This window comes from Taeniopygia guttata, chromosome 2 (genome assembly GCF_048771995.1).
Source record: "Taeniopygia guttata chromosome 2, bTaeGut7.mat, whole genome shotgun sequence".
Classification (NCBI taxonomy): Eukaryota; Metazoa; Chordata; class Aves; order Passeriformes; family Estrildidae; genus Taeniopygia; species Taeniopygia guttata.
The window spans coordinates 47,233,999-47,252,871 of NC_133026.1; the positions used below are offsets into that span (position 1 = coordinate 47,233,999).

The 18,873-nt window shown below is 42.9% G+C and overlaps 1 protein-coding gene across 4 annotated transcripts in view; it reads right to left on the reverse strand.

The window, feature by feature from the left end:
• Positions 1-18,873, reverse strand: part of AOAH (acyloxyacyl hydrolase) — a 94,590-nt gene that overhangs the window by 9,640 nt on the left and 66,077 nt on the right. For all 4 annotated transcript variants that reach the window (XM_002197258.7, XM_072925849.1, XM_072925848.1 and 1 more), the window contains exons 14-20: positions 18,506-18,588; positions 11,713-11,749; positions 10,619-10,693; positions 5,462-5,634; positions 3,066-3,124; positions 2,925-2,984; positions 1,287-1,383 (exon numbers count right to left, since the gene is read on the reverse strand). In XM_002197258.7, the coding sequence (XP_002197294.4) occupies positions 1,287-1,383; positions 2,925-2,984; positions 3,066-3,124; positions 5,462-5,634; positions 10,619-10,693; positions 11,713-11,749; positions 18,506-18,588 (584 nt within the window). The remainder of the gene's footprint in view (positions 1-1,286; positions 1,384-2,924; positions 2,985-3,065; positions 3,125-5,461; positions 5,635-10,618; positions 10,694-11,712; positions 11,750-18,505; positions 18,589-18,873) is intronic.

An 18,873-nucleotide genomic window follows, 5' to 3' on the forward strand; every position in this document is an offset into this window, starting at 1 on the left:
GCAAGTGCTGGAGCTCCTGCCTGGTGAAGAGGCTGAGGAACAGAGATGGTCCATCCCAGGGAAGAGCCTGTGAGAAGACAATGAGGATGGGGCCAGCCTCTTTACGGCAGTGCACATGGAGGGAGGGAGAGACAAGTTGTAACATGGGAGATTCAGGCTGGATATAGAAATAAAAAGCTGTTTTCCTACTTTCCCTCACTGTCTAATTACTTGTAATATGTAGCCCAACTCAAGCCCTCATCTCAAGCTGATCCTTAGTTTTAAAAAGGAGTGTGTTTCTCCTTGTGATGAATCTGAGCTGATGTTAGGTGATGCTTCAAGCTGGACCCCTGTGCATGTTGCAAGGCAAGCAGAGCTGAGAGGGATTCAGGGACAGGTGTTGGTCCCCAGCCCCACAGGGACACTGTCTACTCACGCTCATGAATAATGACAAAAGTTTCCTGGGTGCTTTGGTTTATTTTTAAGTGTCAGTTTCAGAAGAAAGTGATTTATGTCATGTGTTTACCTGATGTCACTAAAGATCACAGAAGGACAAGTTTTGTAAGCTCTTCAAGTCAAAAGTTACAGTAGTATGCAGGTGTTTAAAGAAACATAGGGAATATGCCAGTTATTCCTGGGAGAGGTGCTTCTACTTTTGCGAACAGTGAGAGGGTGGCTGTGTTATTGAGTCAGGAAAATGGCTGATGAAAGATCTCCTTCCCAAGGCACTGCTCAGCCCAGAGGAGGCAGCTTGAAGCCCAGTCAGTGATTAAGTAAAATACATCTCATGAAGACCACTTTGACCACTACAGGTATGCATCTTCAGCCTACATAATCCACTATAAAAGCAATGTTCAAAAATAAAACCAAACCTTACGGACCAATATGGTTTGAGATTTTTTTTTTTTCTTCATCAGCCTGAGAAGCTGCAGTGGACAAGCAGGAGGCCTTCTTAGCAGAGGCACATCTCTTGTCCTTGTCGCTTTGCTACCCAAGAGAAAGTGGCCAGGGTGATGTGCATCACTGGTGGTGGGTGCCAGAAGCTGGGACCAGCGGGGACACTGTGGTTGCCAAAGGTAGTGGTGGGATCTTGTCTCAGGAAAGGTGCCTGGTTACCCCAGCCATGGAAGCCAGGAGAAGCTGGCACTAAGGATAGCTCCTTGACTACAGCCCTGACAGCAGGGTCACCTAGGCTGACTGATTGTACTGTCCTTCTTCTGGTACAGAGCCAAGATATAAGGAGCATATCAGCAGGCCAGAACTTGGGTAAATGCTTTGTGAGAAAGACAGGGTAAAAAACAACTTACTTTGTCTCAGTGGGAAATCCATGTAGAAAATATCAAAGTTGGCAAATTTCTCAGATCTTGCTATTTCTTTCAGGACATTGGAAAGTTGTAACGCTCTCTGCAAAAATCAAACTATTTAGTGACTGTTCATTTCTATTCATGTTGCTTTGCATGGATTCAGCTTTTGTCACTGATGTGCAGGAAGGAATTTGAAAGCTAATGTTGCTCTTTCTTCTAGGGGACCGGAGGTGAAATGAGGCTCTTCATCAGAACATGGACTTGCATGAGCACCCACCAGCCTCTGGACTACCCAGTTCATCCTCACAGACTGCACTGAGGTCTCAGCTGATTTCGTAAGTTTATTACAGTATGTGATTATTTCACTGGAGACTTCTTTAAGTAGTGCCCCTACACTTAAATAAATATGCTAAGTTTCTCGCTTTTGGAGCTGTTTCTTAAAGAAATGCAAAACTTTTCTACAAGAGAAATCTCCTCTTTTCCTGTTATCCTTGCCACTACTAAGTTGGGGGTGATAATGCTTATCTATGCAAACCAAATTCCACCCTTACTTTCAGAAGAGTAAATTACCACCATTGAGCGTCAGATACATCCAGTGTAATTTCTGCAGCCATAACAGAGATCAGGATCTCCTAAATATTTAAATTGTGCAGTTTGGATAATAACACAGACAATTAGTTTCAGACAGGGGCTCAGAATGATTAATTCATACCCTGCAGACATATGCATTGTTCATGGACAGAAGTTACATGTACTCTATGTTCTGTATCGTTGGTATGAATATATAAGCTGCAATCCTGCAAACATTTAGGAATGTGCTTACTGGCCTCTTCTGAGCTCAGGAGGAACAGGGCATAAAATGAAATACATATCTAAGCTTTGGTGAAATTAAGCTCATATTTTGTTGTTTAGTGAATGCAAACATTAATACAACCATACACAGAGACGACACCTTTGATAATATTTGGTTACTGTCTCCCTTTACATGGCTGGAGGAAACTGCTGGGATTAAAAATCAGCTTGTACCATAAGAAAATAAGTGTCTATTTTTATGTGTCATTCACTTCTGCAGCCAGATATTTAGGGTCAGTTTTAAGACATCTCTGTTCTGTGTATTCCCATTCCTGCACTGAGCCTGGATGCTCCCTGGTCACACCATCTGGTGATTAAAAGCACAGAAATGTGTCTGAGGACGATTAGCACAAATCCTAAATGAAAACAGGGTAAGGCTCTTGCTCTCAGGACCTGATACCACAGCCAGAAAAATCTATGCAGCTGGCTTGTCATACCAACAGCTCCCTTGATTCAAAAGCCTTTCCTTTCTTATCAGGCACATTTTCTTCTTAAAGAACATGAACCTGAACAGTTCTGTCTCGGGTAGATCACATCCCTTGAGCATAAATTTGGGTAGTTGAGAGGTTGTAACAGCAATACCTTTACAAATCCCTTGGGCATGCTACCTCCCAGAGCCTGAGAGGCATTGGAAAGAATAAGTGTGAATCTTTCCACAACTTCTCCTTGCCTTTGGAAGAAAGAAAACGTTCTGACATCTTGCCTCTGAGGCAATTGGGCTTCTCTCCACAGACACGGGGCAGTGTCTGAGCACTGGGGTGATCCCATTGCAGCCCCACTGAGACTTACCTCTGAGGTCAGATTCCTGAGGGTCTCATTGGGGGTCAGCCAGCCACTGCAGGGGCTCACCTGGGCAGGCATGAGGAGAGGGGCTTTAGCAGCAGACCAAGATGAAAGGGGGGGCTCCTGAGGTACATCAGCAGACCTTACCTGGAGGCAGTCGAGGAAAGAGTAGAGTTGACTGTACGTGACATCCTTGTTCAGTTGTCCTGCAAAGCACAGAGAGCGAAATATCGTGTGTCCAACAGCCAAATGTAACTTCATTCTGCACGTCTGTGCATTCCTGTGCCTTACACCCCTGGGTGGGAAGAGGCACCCCAAGAGCCTCATCACACCCGCAACCCACCAGGGTACTCTCCCACCACTTATATATTCATACCAACGATACAGAACATAGAGTACATAGAGCTGGAGTGCAACAGAGGTGGCAGCATCAAGGCATCCTTCCTGCTAAGGTGGCCATGTCCCCTCAGTGTGCAGAGCCCCACACCTGCTTTTCCCACATCCCTCTCCTGCCTTTCATAGGTGATTTGTCTCACATGTAGGGTTAGTCATCACAGCCTATGCCAACCTCCAAAGTGCATGACTGATATTTTCCCATTAACCTGTCTCTCACCCACCAAAGAAATGCAGGGTTTGCAAAGCTGAAGGGTGCCTGTATACACTCTGAGTTTCGCATTTACTTTGCAGAGGTTGGCCTTAAAAGGGAGAAACAACTTCACTGTCATAGAGGGAAGTGGTTATGCCTGTGTGGGTGAGGAAATTCGAGTACCAAGTCAAGCACCCAGCTAACATTCTGTAAAATTCACTGTGCTATGCAATAGCCTGGCTTACTGAGAAAATTATCCATTTTCTCAATCTTTTTGCTTCTTTGGTAACTACAACTAAGATGGGAATTAAATGACCACATTTTTTTGTATTAGTTGTTTTATTGTTTGTAGTACACTGATCATCCCATCAGGCTTTGATACTTTTGCAGTACTGAAATAGGATTTTCTTATTGTTGTTTTTAGGAGCTGCAAAGTATAGTCTCTCCCAAGTGAAATGGGCTTCTCAGGTTGCCTTGCAGTGGTTCTCTAATATAGATGCGTTTCCTGCCTTTCACACAGCTGCCCAGGTAGAAAAAGGTGGGGAGTTCAAAGATCTAGGAACACTTCTGGCTATTTGGATGTTCCAGAATCCTGTACCTCGAAGCATCAGGCCTTGGGATGGGCTGTTGTGGGGACCAGGGATTTGGCAGAAAGACAGACTGATGTCTGGTCACGGCTGACTTGCAGCCAAATGGGGAAAACTGCTCACAGTCTGTTGGAGGATGTGCCAGAAGGGATCCCTTGCTGCAAAACATGTTGCTTAGGATTAATTGGGTCCCTCCAAGGCAAATCAGCCCCTCTGAAAATTTTCCAACTGGTCCTGTAGTTAATCACTCCTGATTTGGCTACGTGTTGTCTGTGATAACTAGATACCTAGTCAGAGGAACTGTTGCTGTGATAAACATGCACTCAAGGGAAGAAATGTGTTTATGTGACAAAAAATTAATTATGACAGGTTTCCCCTGCCTTGAAAGGAGTAAGATTTCTCTCTTTTTTTCCTTAATTTTTTTAATTGGTACTAGTATAGTGGTTATGAGAGAAAAATATAGGAATAGAAATGGGAAAGGTGTGAGCCCATTGGTAATTACTAGGGGATCTTGGGGAAACCACAACACAGCTGTAAGCTGTGTTACCCAGTGGTTGCCAAAATCATCTGAAGTTGAAAGCTACCATTTTAATTATGTGATTTAGCTTCTCTCTCTCTTTGCTGGTGAGAACTATTATGACAACAACTTCCTGCTTGTCAGATGCCAAAAAGATTCTTTTACTCCTATACAAGTAAGTACATGCTTTTGGTCTAGAAAGCCAAGGAGTGAGTGGTCTGTTAATGGTCAGAGGTACTGTGCCATTCACACCCTGAGATGACAGGATCCCAAAGGCAGCTTCCAAATCTCTGAAAAAAAATGCCCCAAAGCACTTTATGCTCTGAGGGAATGTCCCAAAACATGCCTGCACACAGTATGAGGTTTCAATCATCACATATAGCTAGTGTAGGAGGTGCCAGGCATCCAGCACTGGCAGAAAATTTATTTCTCTAATATAAAAAAAGTCTTTTGCAACCCTCTGACTTAATCTTCTGCCTTGGTCCACACACCAGTGAGTGTAAACCAAATGCCCATCTCCACCTGTAACAAAATTCAGGCTGAAGTGCAGGCAGTCTGGCCACAATTTTGGGCCAAGACTGAGGTAGAACAGCTTGTTTATACCACCACAACATGTGTTCAGCCTGGTTTGGAGCTGGGTGAGTATGGTTGTGAGGGAACCAGGCAGAATAGGGGTCTAACCTGTCCTGCACTGGGAATGGTAAGAACTGTCATTTCTGCTTCTGCAGAACAGACAATGTCTGCTCAGTCAGGTTTGCTTGAAGTCATCAATGGATTCAGAGATTTTTTAGGGAGAGAAGCCAACATGAATGGGCAGATAACCAGAAGGAACCCCACAACACCTCAAATTTACCTAGAGGATGGTATCTGTCATGCAGGTTATCCCAGAGGAAGCGACCATCTACCAAGCCTGTTAAAATCACATGGCTGCCATTTGGAAGACGGGAGTCCAGATATTGCAGAGCTTGCACCACATTGGAGAGCATTTCTTTGGGTGTGGTCATGTGGGCCAGCGTGTCACGTTCCCTAAAGAACAAGATGCCAATAGGACATTGTGTCAGGAATATGCCAATAGGACATTGTGTCAGGAATACTGTGTCCCCAAAAGGGCACCTGAAAGAGTGTCATTTTCTCTGTTTGCTGCTCTTCCACATTAAGTCAGCTGAATAAAACATTAGAAAAGTGCTGTGATGTCTCTCACTTGTCATGGCCAAAATCAGACATGATACAAAAACCTCCCTCCCTCAGTGTACCCCGTCTCTCTGCTAAAAACAGACAAATTAATCCCTTTCTTATAGAGTGGACTCCTGTTCTGGGTTAACCCCCAGTGGACAGCTAAGCTGTCACACAGCTGCTCACCTGCTTTCCTTCCTCTACTTCCTCCCCAGTGAGATGGGGGAGGAAGAGAGAGTAACAGCAAGAAAACTTGGGGGTCAAAGTCAAAAACCAAACCAAAGCAGTTATTGTTCATTAAGTGAGGAAGAAGTAGAAGAAGAGAGAAAGCAAGCAAAGAAGTAATGCAAAACCAATCCCTCATCACAACTGGGTGAATGTAGGAATTCTTTCCCCATAGGCTCCTGTTACCTTACCTTCAGCATTCTCTTTGATTATGCAAGGTAGGAATATCTAAGGTAGCTTCTTCTCTCACATTTCTTACACCTCTTACTACAGCTCTCCAGGAGGGCAGGAGAGGGGTCTGGACAAATGTGTGAGCCTGAAGAGAGGTGATACCTAAGATTAAAATAGTCCATTGGGGTACAGGAACTGTGTCAGTGTTCCACATGGACTGAATGTCTATATTTTGTTACTCATTGTCAGGCATGAACCTCTTCAACCCAGATTCCCCAGCTCAGGCTTATCCTTCCCCTCTTGTATTTAGCTGTAAATGCTGCAGGAGTGTGAGGGGAAATTAAATCCTAAAGTTGAAATACATTTCAATTTATATAAGAAAAACAAGCAAGCAAAACTACCCCAGGCTGCCTGGAGAACACTGCTCTAGTTATGTTATTATAGCAACCACTTTATTACAGAAAAAGCGTTCACGCACTCTCCCACCTGAGAGCTACTGCTGTGCTCTCATGGTGCACGTGTCCATAACAGGGGCTGACAGCAAGGGGGAACACAGCCCTCAGAAGGCTGTCCCATCCCATCAAGAGAGGATCCATCCACCTTGGGAAGCAGGGTCTTGTGACAGTTTTCATTCCATCTTGGTGGTGTGGCTCAGCTGAACAAGGTGTTCAGAAAGAAAGGTCAAGAAGAAAGACAGGGAATGCCCTTCCCAGCAAGAAGGTTGCACTAATGACTGCCCTAATTGTTTTAGTGGTTGCCACATTTTGTCCTCTTACTTGTGCTCTTTGCTTGTAGAAAAGCAATCACCTTAGCAGCCAGAAGGCTCCATCCAGGTCCTTTCCTTAGGATAGTCCTTTCATCTCTTTCTTGGCTTCCCAGGGGTAAGAGAATGGCAAACTTGATGCTTGCAGTGCTGAGCAAGTTGAACTGGGTCAAATTTCTTGTCAGTGAACACCACAGAAGCAGGAGCTTTCCAAATCACTGTTGTTTTGTCTTGAGGCATTCAAAATATTTAGATTCAGAGGAGGGGAGTGGATGCTGAATCCTGTGTGGGAGAACCATGTTCCCTTAGAAAGATTTGGGGTTCTTCAGTAAGCTGCTTTTTGCAGCAAAATAATAATTGTGTGAGTTTCCTGGGCCCAGAAATTTATCTTAATGCAGTATGTGCTGCTGAAGTGTTTGAGACTTTCTAGCAGGGAGAACTGAAAAACAGCATTAGGATTCAGGTTTATCCTTGTGACAGCCACCAAATCAAGCTACTTTTGAGATAAGACTGTGGATTTGCTCTGAAATTACTTCATTTCGCCTACAGGTGTTGCAGCACTTGATTTCAAAATACTGGTCTGATGTAAGGCCTCTACCAGAAGTAAACATGTCAGCACAAGCCAAAATTAATATGACATTCATAATTCCACTTTCTCTTGTCATACAGTGTTGAAGTCATGCAAATATGTCTTCACATTTCTTTTCTGTGCCAGGCTATGAAATTAAATCCAAATGAGAAGAAAGGAACCTTGTAGGCATGTTCAATTTTGGCTCTGCCATAATGACTCCAAGGTGCCTGGGTGAGCACCAGGTCCTGTTGTGATACCCTCACCTCATTCCCTTGGGCTTGCTGCATAGGCTGGTATGCCCAGGGGATGAGGGCTAGAGGTGCTGCCTGCTCACACACTATTTTTAGGGCAGAAGGGGTGCAGCAGCTCTTTGGTGCTGATAGCTGTACAATAAAGGGGCACTATGCTCCTGCTGGCACTGGTGTCACTTTGTACAAGGTGCTTTCATGGTGGGTTGCTGCTCACCCTGCTTTGCTGCTGCCACCTTGCTGTTTGTTGCAGATGCCATAAGTGCAGATGTGGGAAGGAGAGGCTGGAGAAATGGTGTCATACCTGATGTGCAACTAATATTTGCATTAACTGTACAGCATTTGAGACTTCTGGTGCTCATTATTTTCTTGTCTGTTTTTTTGGTTTTTTTTTTTTTTTTTTGGTGTGGTTTTTTTTTTTTTTTTTTGTTCTAGGTCTCTGTATCCCATATTTACACCTCAGTGGGCTGAGAGATACCATTGCCATCTGTCTTTATTTTTCTAACCCCCCTGTTTGGACACTACAGTGTGGAGACTATGGGGAATATGTAACACAGGCTGCCAATTTCATTATCCTTTCCCTCTACAAACATCCACATTACTCATTGCCCTGCTCTTCACATAGGATGAAATACCTGCATTTTAACAGTGCTTTGGGAAGTGCTATGTCTCCACTATGTTCATCACACTGCCCTCTTTTGAAGCCAAAATACAGGATAAGGCCAGGAAGGCTGTATTACTGCAGTTTAGAGCTGCCCTTGAAGAGGTTTTTATTTGCCAAGCCCTAGGTTTGAAGTCAAGCCCATCGGATGCTCTGCATCCTCTGTAACCTCTGCAGGTACATCAGAGCCAGGGCAGCTACACAGTAACTGGACACTGAAAATAATCTCTCTCTGCTGTCCATCCCCCTCAATGGAAACAGCACGATGCTACAGGAGCTGTGGCATCTTTCCTTGCAGGAGTCACAGGGATCACTACAGCCTGATACCTCTTTTGATGCTGTGAATGTTGTGGAAGAAAACAGAAAAACAGCAGAGAGAATTTGAGCAGACAAAAGTGTCTCTGCCAGATAGTGAATGCTGGGATAAAAAGACATCAGAGTTTCAAGCAAGCATTAAAAACTGCTCTGGAAAGTTTTTGAGTATACAAATGGGTGAGGCAAGGTCAAAATGGTTTAAATTGCTGAAAAATTTCTTTTTACTTCAGATGAGTAGAAAGCAGTGTTAGAGACCAGGTAAGCAAAAAGAATAGCCTGCAGAATGAGGAATAAAAAAAAGGAAAAAGAGGTGCTTTTAGCAAAGGCAGTGACACAGCAGAATTGAAATATGTGCATAACAGAGCCTGGGCCAAGCCTGTGAGAAGATACCTTGAAAGTCTCCATGGCAGGAGCCATGGACTTCAGCAAGGGTGGAATATTTACTTTTTGTGGAGGGGGAAGTAGGGCCTTTATCATTCTGGCAATGGATGCAATGATATCTCCATAGGCTTCCCAGTAAACAGATCCCCAGGACAGTCTTGTCAGTAAGTACCAGGAATCCTGTGACTGCTTTCCCCTCTCAGTCAGAACATGGTAGCATTGCTTTTGAGGATTTGTGCATCTTTCCCCTAACAGGAGCAGGGTCTGAGGGCAGATTTAGCAGTTCTGGGCAGGGGTGCAGAGACAGCATGAGCACCAGAAGGTGAAGGTGTCATGGGAGGCGATTTCTGTGTGCTGTCTGCATGTGGCTAGGGTGAGGGTCATGCCAGGAAATGACCCAAAAGGTGCCCCTGTGGCCCCACTTCTGCCACAGCTGAGGGCTCCCAGTTTCTGCAGTGCTGAGGAAAAACCTGCCTGGCTTTGGACATCCTCATCTGGAGGACAACACCTTGCAAACAAAGTTTCAACCCATGAACTGCCTGTTAAGCAGTTTTAGGACACCAAACCTCAGCCATTTTAATGGCTACATCTGCATACAGCTCCCACTTCATTATACAATCTGCAGGTGAGAATTTTCAAAACCTTTGGCAGAAAACTTCACTGAGTGTGCAGCATTTATTAAAGCGAGTGTTTTGAAAGTGTAAGTAAGATCGATTTCTTCCACACACAAGAAAAGCTGAAGATTGACCACGGTGAAAATAATGTTGCACTAGCAACAGCACTCAGACCTCCTGCAAAACCAAAACTGCAGTATGGATGTGCTGTGCACTGGCCTGGTTGCAAGGGGTTTCTGCCTTCCAGGAGGAAGGGAAGAATCCAGCTAGTGACCTCTTGGTGTCCCTGTGAGCATTGCTGATGGGTAGTACCAGAACTATTAGTTTTGAAAGCTTTAGATCAACCTCCTGCAGAGCTTATAGTGTGTGAATAAAGCCAGAAAGATAAAACACCTCATCAGGAGAACACAGCAAAGAGTGTAAGCAACAGAGGCAGGGTGAAAACGGACCTGGATAGGGGATTATGTTGTCATCCCTCAGAAATGATGAACCAGTCATGCTCTCCCTCCTGAGAGGAGGTGGCACAATAGGTAAGATGGATATACATGCTTTTAAACACTTCCTCCCCCACCCCCCATTGTTATTATTCATTTCCTCTGCTAAGTTAGAAATAATTACTTCAGACATGCCATTAGTCATTTTATGACTGGCTTATAAAAGAAAGAAAGAAATGCAAGCTCTAAATGAGGACTGGTAGGTGCCTATGACAAATACAGGTAAAGAAACAACAAGTATTTTTAGCAGAAAATTAACAAAGAAGGACCAATAGCAAAGAAAAATGCCATCATGGAGAAGCACAAAGCAGTGAGACACAAATGTCCAGGCAGTCAGTACTCTAAAGAAGTCAAATTTACGCTACTATAAATGCTCATTTAGTTTAGACCTTACCCATTGCAGACATCATTCCCAATTGTAGCATAGATAACTATGGCTGGATTGTCCAACAGCTGGTTTCTGGCCAAACTAAAAGATAAATATGGAACTATGTTAACAGGGAAATACACTCTCAGTGTCTGAATCACACACCATGCTTGTATGAGATCACATTTGGAAGTATCCTGCTTGGATATGGCCAATACCTAAATGACTGTGCTCCTATGTTTGTGAGAGGTTTTCTTAGTGGTTATTTTTTTTTAACTCTGGTTTTATATTTTAGTAAAGTGACTTAAATGAAGTTATTTTCACTTCTTCCTTTTGCTTCTCATGGACTTGTCTTTTTCATTATTTTTCCTGCTGGCTTTCCATTTTCTTTGTGTAACTCAGAAGCCAAATCAAATACTTTCACTTTGGGGCAAAGACATGAATCAAGATGGGAATTTTTTAATCAGAGGTGGGAGAGGAAGACTAGGTTTGGCTGACAACTAAATCTATGTGTAGAATTGAACTCAAGATCAAATCAGGATGTGGTTTGAATCTCAGTGCTAAAGGGCAAGAATTCATTATTTCTTTTTCTGGAGGAGAGAAAAAGAAATCCTTTAGGACACAAACTATATCAGTGTCAAGCAAACTAAATCAAACCCAGATGACCCACAACCCACCCAAATTCATCTGAAAAGGAGAGCTGCAGCCTCTCACTACTCAGTAGCTACTCAGTTATATCCGTATGGAAATAACAGTGGGCCTGTCCATGTCTGTCTACATTGCTACACACAGTTAAGGTGACCCAACACAGATTTATGGAAAGGCTTAGTCTCTCCCCTAAAATCACTGGAAATTCTCCACTGGCTTAACAGAAACAAGTTGAATCCCTGGAGATTATGATATCCACACTTAAACCCAGTTTTTCTTCTGTTTATTAATGTTTATACTAGAGAAGAAAGAGCCAGCACTTCAGAGCACACTGGTCAAGGGAAGTGGTGCTTTTTAGAACATTCCTGGATAATATAATCCTAACAGTGCTTTGCTTGTTTCTGTCAAAGAGGTAGAACTTCATCAGTGCTCCTGTACCTCGAGTTAGCTCTTGAATCCCATTAACCACTCACCTTTTTATTAAAGAGAGGAGATTTCCTGAAGAACCACCTGATCACACATGGGGGGAACAAGAGAAATAGTACAATATTGTTACAGAGACAAAAAAACCCTGAATGCAAAAACAAACTACATCACATATTTCCAAGAATGTAGAAGCACTAAAAGTAAAAATGGAGCAACAATTCATCTCTGTAACCTTTTTAGGTGTTGGCACCAAGAAGTAAAGCTATATCCAGGGACCTGCTGCTTTCTTATCTGTTGCACACTTCAGCCTGTAGAAAATAAAATACTTTCAAGTGCAGGGTTATTTGGATCTGGCTTTTAATCCAAATCTGGCAGCTTCTTCCCATCTGTTGAACATAGTAGTCGCCTGTAAACCAGCCAACCTGACTTGTCAACGGTTGATCTATTTTAACTTTCCCTATAAATTGCAAAGGGAACTGTTCTCACTCTTCTGAGAGAGTAAGTGTCTCACAGCTATACCACATTTGGACTGATTCAGGTCCTAAACATAGGCACCAAGTGCCATTTTTGACATCCCAGAGTATCCAAGACACCTGCAGCAGGGCTGGCAGATACACCATAAGATGCATGAGAGATTGTGCACTTCTGGAGAGACAGCTGGAGGTGGGAAAGATACCATAAAGCACTACCACCAATAGCTGTAGACATCAGTGTTTGGGTTCCTGCACGGCTCTCCCCATGAGTGTCAGACTTAGAAAAAGTAGTATTAGGCCAGCTGCACTCCTCCCAAGAGGCTCTGCATTTCAATAGCATTTCACCCAAAGTGCTGGATGAAAATCTTTCCTCCTTGAGGAAAGGAGCAGGCTACACCTAAACATCTGTGAGCATCTGCATTTACCTTTTGAATGAGAAAAGTATTCCCATTTAGTAAAGCTTTTGTGCATTAAACTTATTAACAGGTCTTTAAAGACTATGCATATTCATCCCGACCATCTCCAGCATACAAATCAAACTCCATCACCTGCAGTACAAGAGGGATAGCAAACAAGGAGCCAAAAAAGACTTTATGCTTTGGTCACGATGAGACTAAGTCTGTGATTGCAGGAAGCTCACCTCATAACAAGGTACAGAAACATAAACTTCAGAGAAGCAGATCCTACAGGTAGTACTTGCTCTTATTTTTCAGTATTTTCACTCTCTCCTCTTTTTTCATTCCTTCTCCTCTTTTATTATCCACCTCCTATTCTCAGCTGAATGCTTCCCTGGTCTCTCCTCCTTTCTGCATTGTGCTTCTGAAGCTTTCTTTGAGGAGTAAATCCTGCCCTCCCTGCAGCTCTTGAGGGGAAACTTGTGGACAGAACATCATTAAATCCCTGCTGGATTGGTATGGGGGAAGAGATCTAAGATATAAATCCCTAAGGTAGCAATAATGCACTTTGCATTTTAATAGTGATGCCTTTGTTGTCCTTTGTTGTTATCACTCACAGTGATACCAACCGCATATATCAAGGAATCCTTTATGTTTTGAATAATCCAGTTCTTCCAAGCTGAAAATGAATGTATCAATCTGCTGCTTCTCTCCTGGGGGTTGCTGATCCATTCAAAAATCCAGCCTTTCTATTGAGAAGCTCTTTCCAGCAGGGTAAGAGCCCCACAAAAACCACAGAAACTATGGCTTGGAACATAATTATCAAAAGTTGTTTGTTTTTGGTTTTGTTTTTGTTTTTGGGTTTTTTTTCTGTTTAATAGCCCTTCTTTCAGCTAGAGCTGAACACCCTCTGTTTAAGCCATTCTGTCACAAGGCACCCTGGACTGCAGCTGTGGTTTCAGCACAAATAAACTAGTGGGACTTCTAGAAATTAAAATGTATTTACAAAAAAGCAATAAGCTGTTCTTGGGTATGTATTACCTCCACAAGCATAGGTAGTTATAAGCAGCTCTGTGGAAAGCGTTAGCACAGTTATAAATCAAAACATCAAGAAAATGAACGGGTATCTTAGCAAAGAGTTTTTATGGGTAAATTGAGTCTTCAAGGAAGCTTTTGTGATATACAGGATGCAATTTGTGATGAAAACACTTGAGAGAGAAAAGGAGATGAAACAGAGCAGTTACCCTCACATTCAATGTCCCGGAATCTACTCCTGGATTTTTCCTGCCTCTCTCTCTGTTTCTTTCCAAATATTCTCAGACTGGTGATGGGTTTTTTTAAGTATTGGTTGAGAAATCAAGGTTGGGTTTGCTTCCAGTTGTGAGGGAAGGGTCGACCACCTCCAGAGGATAATGGGAGTTTTTAAGAAAGAGAAGGCTGGGGAAGCCCCACAGTGAAAAATGCATGTCCTGAGAAGAGCAGTGGGGGAATGCCCTTTTGTGCTGAGTTCGACACAGTGCTGGTACTTTTGAAGGGGAGCTGGACAGGAACATTGCTCTTGGTGCCTGGCTTGGCTTGCCATCCCTGCTTTTGGCTGCACATCTCCTCCACCACATCAGCATCCTTTCCTTGCACACATGTGGGGCTGTGAAGCATCATTTTCAGAGAAAGGTTTAGTTTTCCTGGGTGGGGTTAGGTCAGGCTGTTCAGCTATTTGCTTTATTGACCCTGAGGGTATCTTTTTAAATCCTCCCATTCTGGGAAACTATTACAACAAATGAAGCAATAAAAGCGAACCTTTACAATGTAGTGTCATTGCAATGATTTAGAGAAGATATCCTGAGAGTCTTCTATTACTAGTAATTTTTTCCTTTTTAAATTCATTTCTTAATTTTCTGCAGTCTTTTGCCTTGACACAGGCTCACCTCTTTTTATATCCTGCAGGTGTCTGTAGTGGAAAGAGGATATGTGGAGAGAAAAACGAATTATGAACACAGTGAGAGATTATAAAAAAATCTACAAGGGAATTGGGAAAAGGAAGCACATGAAATTCTACTCCCATTAATGTAAAAAGAGTAGAACAAGATAATTAGGGTATCAGGTACTGAGGCGATTTGGATATAAATGAGAAGAACCATTGGTCTAGTCATCCTTGACCATCTAGTTTGGTCTTTTTTAAAATTCTCTCTCACCAGAAAGCCCACCTGGGGCACTGCAATGATGGGAGCCACCGACTCTAGTGACCTGCAACTTACAGGCAAGAAAGTCAGAAAGCACCTGCCTGATGACACCAAAGACACTGTGAAACACTTTCACAGAAGACTCAAAGGCTCAGGAACACCATGGGTACCACAGGGAGGAGCAAGGCATATGAGAGCCATTGCCAGTGTCATTGGTGCTGGCACCAGAATGAAGGTGAAAATGCCCACCTGGGCCTGGAAGTGATCCCTGCACCATGATACCTGTCTGTGCAACCTCTTCTGCCTGTTAAGATCATAGACTCACAGAATCACAGAACTTTTAGGATTGAAAACAACTTCTGGACAGAACATCTGGTCCAGCTCCCCTGCCAAGGCAGGGTCACTTCGAGCAAGTGACACAGGAACAAATCCAGGTGGGTTTGATATGTTGCCAGAGAGGGAGACGGGAGACTCCACACCCTCCCTGGGCAGCTGTTCAGTGCTCTGCCACCCTAAGTGTAAAGATATTCCTCCTAGTGTTGAGATGAAACTTCTTGGATTTTATCTCATGGTCATTGCTCCTCATCCTGTTGCTGAGCACCACCAAAAAGACTCCAGCAGTGTCCTCTTGGTACCTGCCTTATTTATACGTATCTGTTTGTTGGAGGTGGAGGGCTGGGGCAGATCCTTTCTGATCCCATTTTTTTCAGGAAATTCCTACCATTTAATAAGTTTCTGAGTAGTTCTAGAGACAGCAGGGCTCCTCATTTGTAGCCAGCATGAATCATCTGCTGGAAAGGAAGAACATCCCATATAGCCAAATTATATACCCGAGGAAAATAAATTTTCCCAAGCTTCTGCAGCCAGTTTTCTGAAGCATGAAAATTAATTAAATACAATAGAAACAAAAAAGCATAATCACAGCATAATCAAGTGTCTTTCAAGCCTGCTGTTAGGGACATCAGCTAATCCAAGACACAAAAGCTAACATCATAAACTTCAATTTATAAGGAAGATTACTGTTACCCCTTCATACAACCCCTCTGACAACTCAGGATTTCTTGTTTGCCTTCATTCCTCTGGTTTAAGGTTTTCACTTCTTAATAGTAAGTTTCTTTTTTTTTTTTTTTTTTTTTTTTTTATGAAAACCCATGTTCTCGTACCAGAGCTATCCTTCAGTTTAAATCATTCTTCCCCCTCTGGTGTTTATGCCTCAAAGGAATTCAAAACCTTTTAATTAATGCTTTGCTCAAATGTCAATGTGTTATATCATCCCTTCAGAAGTCTCCATTGCTCTAATCCTCCCCAAAACTTTTCCCTGTATCTGCATCAAGGTCAGTCCTCCTAAGATAAACAGGACCAAACTCTGAGGTCTTACCAGGATTTGTATGAGTGTCGTGGTTTGACACGGAAAAAAAAAATTTTCCGGAAAGAAGAAGTCAATTTAGACATTGACCAATTGAAGGTGAACACGCTTCTGAGAACACAGAGGAGTTAAAAGTATAATTCCCAGGAGAACTCGCTCTCTTTGGGTTCCGGTCAGCGGTCAGTGCAGGACTTTCCCCTGCCCAGCCATGAGCTGGGTGGGGGAGGGGAGAGCCATGTGGCCTTCGGAGGTAGGCCCAAGGGTGGAGGGGCTGGAACCCGAGTTGGCCCTCTGCAGATGGAAGGGTGGACAAAATCTGAAATGTCTCCGTTCCCCCAGAGTCTCTCTCTCTCCCAAAAGAGAAAAAAAGACGGCGGTAGTTTTTATCAGCAGTTCGCCGCGGGGAAGGAGAAGAGCGGGGGGGCCGCAAGGTGCCCAGCCGGGCTGTGGGAGCTGGAGCCTGGGCAGCGAGCCATCTCTGGAAGTCGAGACTTTTAACCCTTCTTGAGAAATGAAAGCTTTGTGAAATTTTTTTCTTCCTTAGTTTGAAAAGAGAGGAAGAAAGACAGCCTGGGACCTGAGATGTTAGAAAGAGAAATTCTAAGTAAGAAAAGATGATAGAGTGGCTGTTTAGCTGAACTTTTTCTTAGTAGCCACAAATTGAACTGATCTTCTCCTCCAAAAGAGACTGTATTTTAGGAGGATGCTGGTGAGCCAAGAGACCTGCTTCAGCTGGGAAAAGACAGAAGTAGAGCGAACAGTGAAAAGTTAAAGAAGTTTGTGGTAGTGCCCCCTGTCTTCAGAGAAGAAAAAAAGAAGAAGAGCTCTGTTCGTGGATCCTCGGCCCCAGGGGAAAATGGGGGGGACTGTTGGTCCCAAAAATGAAAAACTGAACTGTTGTTTTTTCCCCTCTTGGCAGGGCATCCTTAAAAGGAAAAAATCCTAAAAGCAGTCTGTCCATCCATGCATTGGTAGTGAGAGCACCGTGCATGAAAAGGAGAAAGTCACCACTGGCAAACTTTTTCTCCGGGCGGTGCCATGCGGTGACATGAAAGCACAGAGTGTAGCAGCTGTGTTTCTTGGGGGTCTGTGGCACGAAAGAAACTCCTCTCTCCCTGCAGATGGACTGGGTGTTGATTATCTGAAAAGTGGAAACCTAATTGGAGTCCAAATTGTCTCTCACTATAGTTTGTTGGAGTTGAGTAGTATGAAGAAAAATGCTTTGGAAAGTTTTCATTTTAAATTGTGTGTGTTTCTTTCTTCTTCCCCCCCCCCCCCCCTTTTATAGTAACATAGTAGTAATAGTTTAATAAAGTTTTTTTCCTTATTATTAAGCTTAGGCCTGCTTTGCTCTGTTCTCAATCGCATTTCACAGCATTCAGTTGAAAAATTACATTTTCATGAGGGACACTAGCATTGTGCCAGTGTCAAGCCATGACAATGAGGAAGGACTGTCTCCCTGTCTCTAGACAAAATGCCATGCATGATGCATCTTGCAACCTGCTTACTCTCTTTCCTCTTCTACCTTGCACTTTTGATGGTATCTTGGAATTTCTCTTTGCACCCCAGTGGCCCTTCCCCTCCACCACCTTTGGCTGATGGGCCACTGGTTTACAGAGGTCTCATCACTACTTCTGTCACGCATGTTTTGTGCAATTTTGCAGCATGTATTTGAGGCAATTCCTGGCACTGCTGTTTCCAAGCTCATCTAAATTATTCCTGTGTAACAATGTGCTCCACTCCAGGAGGGTTAATGCTTTGCAATTTAGCATCATTCACTGAAGCCATCAAGCATGTACCTTGGTCTTTGCTCTAAGGTCACCACTCCAAATGTTAAGCAGCATTAGCCTCAGGAGAGATGCAGGAGGGACATGGCTTTGCTCTCAAACCCACTGCTCTTCCCTGCTTAGCAGCTTCTCTACTCACTTCTTATTTCTTGTATTTGTCTTCCTCTTCTTCACACTGGGATAGCATGCATAACTCTTTCTTTAATTCTAGGTAGATCAGGTCTGCTGGGTATTTATATTCATATTATATATCTCTATATATATCTATATATATCTATCTATATATGTTTTTAAATAGAAAGATAATGTCTGCCAGGCCCACAAAATAAATTAATTTAAAAATTAACAAAAAAAATTTAATTAAATTAATTTAAAAATTAACCCAACAGTGTTAATTTTTGTTTATGTCTTTGATTACTTATTAAAAATCTGTTCTGAGAGCACATTAAATGCCAGCACCACTGGGTTTAGTGAGTACTAAGTTAAGTAGGTGCTGCTCTTTACTTTTCCATAAGAAGTGCATACAACTAAGAAGGGGTTTCTTTTTGTTTCTGACAGACGTTCATTAATGCAGCATCAAATACCAGTGCCAGTAATGTCAAAAATAATAATAATGAAAGCTTAAAGAAGTTAACATACCATTCTGGGAAATGTTCTGCAAGTCTCTGTGATTACAGCGATTTCTCTTCCGTAAACGTAGATACAGAGAGTCTGTCCACCCTCTGAAATAAATTGAGAAAATGCAAACTGCTAAAGTCATATGATAATGATGAAAACACAGCTGATATTAAAAACGAAGTATGTTCTTGTCTCTGAAAAACTCAGTACCCCAGTTATGTATATGCTTCTATTTCACCATCTCTCTCTTTTTGTGGCCATAAATCTTTTTAATCTTGAACAGGGTGGCCTAAAATAAAGCAAAGATACCTGCTCAGAAACTATAAACTGATGAAAAGTTTCTCTGACATTGTTCCATCCAGGAACAATGCTTTTATCCCAGTCTTTCA